This window comes from Phanerochaete carnosa (assembly GCF_000300595.1).
Source record: "Phanerochaete carnosa HHB-10118-sp unplaced genomic scaffold PHACAscaffold_358, whole genome shotgun sequence".
Taxonomy (NCBI): domain Eukaryota; kingdom Fungi; phylum Basidiomycota; class Agaricomycetes; order Polyporales; family Phanerochaetaceae; genus Phanerochaete; species Phanerochaete carnosa.
Window position 1 is genome coordinate 1 of NW_006767985.1, and position 3,787 is coordinate 3,787.

A 3,787-nucleotide genomic window follows, 5' to 3' on the forward strand; every position below is an offset into this window, starting at 1 on the left:
GGACGAGTAGCGGGCTGCGAATATGCGGAGGTGGCTGTCGCTCGGTCCATAGAAATGCTCATCGGGCTCTGTACGAACGTTCGCAGGGACTCAGAGTTTCGCCGCTCCTCCCTCTGAGAAAGGATGGGACAAGACACTCAGTCTGATGTACATGTGCTGCGTGTAGAGAGTAGATACTCGCCTCATACTTCTGTGATAGCGAATGAGAATCGGGGCGTCCACACTGACGACCATGAAAAACGGCCTGGTTGAGAATTTTTCCAGTAGAGACTGGCTCCTGAGATCCACGGTCACGAAATCGGATCTCCAGTTCTTGGTGACGTAGTCCAGCATTTCCGTATGGCTGGAAAAGGTCAAATGATCCTCAATCGTGCTGCTTTCACTCGGTGGAACGTCTGATATGGCAGGGAATGACGACGCCATGGGCGAATTCATCATGAGGAAGGACGTCGGACGGTAATTGCGCGTATTGGAAGGCGAATCTACCTGCAAAAAGTTCGCATCGTCCAAACTCTGTACAGAAGACGCGTTCGACGATTCGGGACCATGATAATATGGCGAATGTCCGACATCCTGACCGATACGGGGTCCAGTTCACTTTCAGATCTGCTGTTATATGCGAGGGTGCTCACACTACTGTCTCTCTCGACCAGGCGAAGTACATTGAAGCCTTTGAAGCTGAGGAGATACTCTTGAACCGTTGACTTGCCAGACAGACGGGTACCGACGATTGCAATGAACATCTGCCCTTGTAAAGCTTAGGTTATGCTGTTGACGTCGTCAGCTTCTGTCAGGGCTGAATTCATGCACCGACTGTGCGGGCGGTTCTGGGAAGATCTAAGTTTGTGCTTAATGGCGCTCGATTGACGGTATACTGTGCAGATACCGTAACGGGACATGAAGTTCAGGAGGGAGAATAGATACACGTTCGACTAGATAGTAGCAATGTATTAATGCGATTCGTGTCACAATAAGCCAGGGATCTAGGGGAGTAAAAAATTGGGGACATGTCGTAAAGCTGTTATGAGGATAATCGGACAGATCGGTTCCACTTGCTCAAGTACTTGCCAAGTGACATGTGCGCTGCCAGGGACGCCATTGTTATACTGCAATCACAGCTAGCGCGTACCACTGAAATGGTGATTAGTTCACGGAAAAACAGTTATTTCCGCGCAATGTCCGCCTGACATATGTAATATATCAAACCACAGGGTCACGAGACACTGAATAGGACTTGTGGGAGCGAACAGTCCAAATCTTAATGCTATTCCCAGACGCCTTGATGAAAGTGGGGAACGAAGAGTTCAAGGCACTGCTATTACAACCCTCCTCGGAACCTTGGCAGCCTTTGCCTGCTTTCTCCGCTTCGCCTCAACCCTGCCTTTCGCTCTAAGCTCCTTGGCGGCGCGCATGTCTTTGGGAGCGGTGGTCTTCAGCTGTTTAATATGTGTCGGGACCAACTCCGTGCGCGCATTCGGGGTTGGATGTAACCAAGGAGCAGTGAGAATAGGCACAGACTCCAGCAAGTACTCGAGACTCGGGAACTGTGGCGCAGAAGCCTAAGGACCAATAATGGATGAACTACAGTCTCAAAGGAGGACAAGTTTCACCGTACGTCGATTGCAATAGTCGCAACACGTTTGAGGCCTATCGCTGCTGCTAACGTTTGCTCCGCACCCCTTGCCAATGGCACGAGCCATGTTTTGTGCCGATCACCCGAGCTCTCCGCGGAATTGCACGCCGCAACCAAGTTGGGCAGATGGCCGACCAAGATTGGTGGATTAATGTCCGCGAGGCAGACTACAACCAGTCTCGAGGTTGGCATGTGGACGCTGGGTGAGTCGGATTGCTCCGATGGCATATCTCGCTTCCGAAACTTCGCTATGTGCTCCAAGGCTTTGGTGACCTCATTTATACCGATGGTGAGATGGTCGAGAATGATCGGTGGCTGGGTCGCACCATCTGCTGATATTGTGGGAGTGTCGGACTGGCTTGTCGTGTCAACATGCATGCCGGCACAAGAGCTTTCCTGTTCTTCTAATCTGTATTTCTTCTTTGCCACTTCCGCTGTGTGCTCTCCTTTCTTCCGCTTCCTGCTTGTTGACTGCGTCTTGGCGTGCACTTCTGCCACGCCGTCCAGAATGGAGACAATCAGCGCCAAAACAGCATTCTGGATGTTTTCAGGAATATTTGGCCTTCATTGAGTGTTAATGCGAGGGCAGCATAGAGGGTGACGTGAGACGTACCACCGGACTTGGAGTGGATTATCAAGAACACTCTTGTAGACGACCTTGCGTTCGACGTTGTCTCTGGCTCTATTGGACTTGTTCGTATGCTTTTTCGCGTGTCCGTCTGTCATCCTTCCCCTGTCGAGCCCACAAGAAGTCGTTTACCTCTTTGACTAGTCCGGCGATTCGAGCGTGGCCCTCCGAGAGAATTAGGCGCTGAAACCGGTCTAAACAGCTGAACGCCACCATGCCGTCGTCCAAATAACGGCCAAATCATCCGAAAAGTACGCTTTCCCACAGCCACTCATCTTCTCATCCTTCAACCGGTGCTGTGCCGGGCCATGAGGCTTGATCATCGCATGGAACCCCATAGTAAACCTGTCGGAAATCGGTCCTGTCAACCATCATACACGGAGACTATTCAACCCTAGTTGAGCATTCGCTGTCAAGGTCTCCATCCAGGTTCACCAACTTTTACTTGACGCTATACTCGTATCACGTCGGATGCTGATGCACCCGGATAAAGGAGTTCCTGTCAGATGTACTAGGGTATTTCCGTCCTGATGACACGCCGCGTGCTGCCAAACGCGGCGCCACCACATCCAACATACGCGATACGGACGCACTCTCAAAAAAAACATTTCATGTATGTCGCGGTTGGTACCTCTCCTTGGCTTAGTCACCCGACTTGGTAAGATGTCTAATTATACGGAACTGCGCTTTTGACTCGATTCGCGCCCATAACGGGCAAGCTGACTCCGACTGCTGACTCCCATCGGTACCATGGGTCCTGCTTCCTGTATGCTAGGTTACTTATGTTATGCAATTGCTTACCTAGGCGCATCTGATGATTCACTACTGGCGAATGATGAGCGGGAATATGCCAATTCATCTATTCACACGGCCATAATCGGACGCAGAGCTTTGGGCGCTTGTGAGTGTTTTGTCTCTACTCTTTTGCAGCAGAGGCGCCACGCCGAACGGACAGTTTCTTAGCCCGGCACAGCAGTCCTTGTCCTTGGTTCTCAAATTTCAGAAAGCTGTATGGCGTCACACTTGCGGAGTGCTCGGGATATCCGGCCTTCACGAGTCTATGATCCGAGAAAACCTACCCTTGGTCAATAATGCGCCATTCGTTCATACACTGAAGGCACAACTGTCGGAGATGTCAAACTCCGTACGCATATCATATCATAAGAGGCGGGTGACAATCGAGTCATTTCGACGAATTAGGTAAGATGACGACGAGGATAATTTGTTTGCGGTGACCTATTAGGCTTATAAGCTGTCATCGCACGCCAAGTGAGATTCAGACAGTCCAACATACCCTCTCTCCCCTACAACTGCTCTGCATTCCCTCATCAGCTATCTGCCATGCCTTCTGTAGGAATCGACTTTAGTGTTGACCTGTACACCTCTGCAGCAGACCTTCCCTCGCTCGTTTGGGAGACTTTCCAGAGTCGCCCAAGCGACTCCAACATAATATTTCCGCACGCCGAGAAGTGTAGGGAGCAGGAGTGTCAAGGCAGGTTATCAAGCGGTATATGGATTACCTGTAC

The 3,787-nt window shown here is 50.8% G+C and overlaps 3 protein-coding genes across 3 annotated transcripts; 1 reads left to right on the forward strand and 2 right to left on the reverse strand.

Moving 5' to 3' along the window:
- Positions 1 to 90: 90 nt before the first annotated feature.
- Positions 91 to 942, reverse strand: PHACADRAFT_154994 (uncharacterized protein; the record flags this gene model as incomplete). Its single annotated transcript, XM_007402708.1, has 2 exons — positions 571 to 942; positions 91 to 382 (listed from the first exon to the last, which is right to left on the reverse strand). The coding sequence occupies exons 1-2, from the start codon at positions 741 to 743 to the stop codon at positions 91 to 93; spliced, it is 465 nt and encodes a 154-aa protein (XP_007402770.1). The 5' UTR covers positions 744 to 942.
- A 404-nt stretch (positions 943 to 1,346) lies between these two features.
- PHACADRAFT_50443 (uncharacterized protein) lies at positions 1,347 to 2,359 on the reverse strand (the record flags this gene model as incomplete). The annotated part of the gene is made up of 3 exons (XM_007402709.1): positions 1,347 to 1,559; positions 1,616 to 2,195; positions 2,247 to 2,359. Coding segments are annotated over 3 exons (906 nt in total), but the record flags the coding sequence as incomplete, so codon positions are not given.
- A 180-nt stretch (positions 2,360 to 2,539) lies between these two features.
- On the forward strand, positions 2,540 to 3,166 carry PHACADRAFT_266211 (uncharacterized protein; the record flags this gene model as incomplete). The annotated part of the gene is given in 2 exon segments (XM_007402710.1): positions 2,540 to 2,706; positions 2,717 to 3,166. A coding segment is annotated over 1 exon segment (155 nt), but the record flags the coding sequence as incomplete, so codon positions are not given.
- Between the last annotated feature and the right edge of the window lie 621 nt (positions 3,167 to 3,787).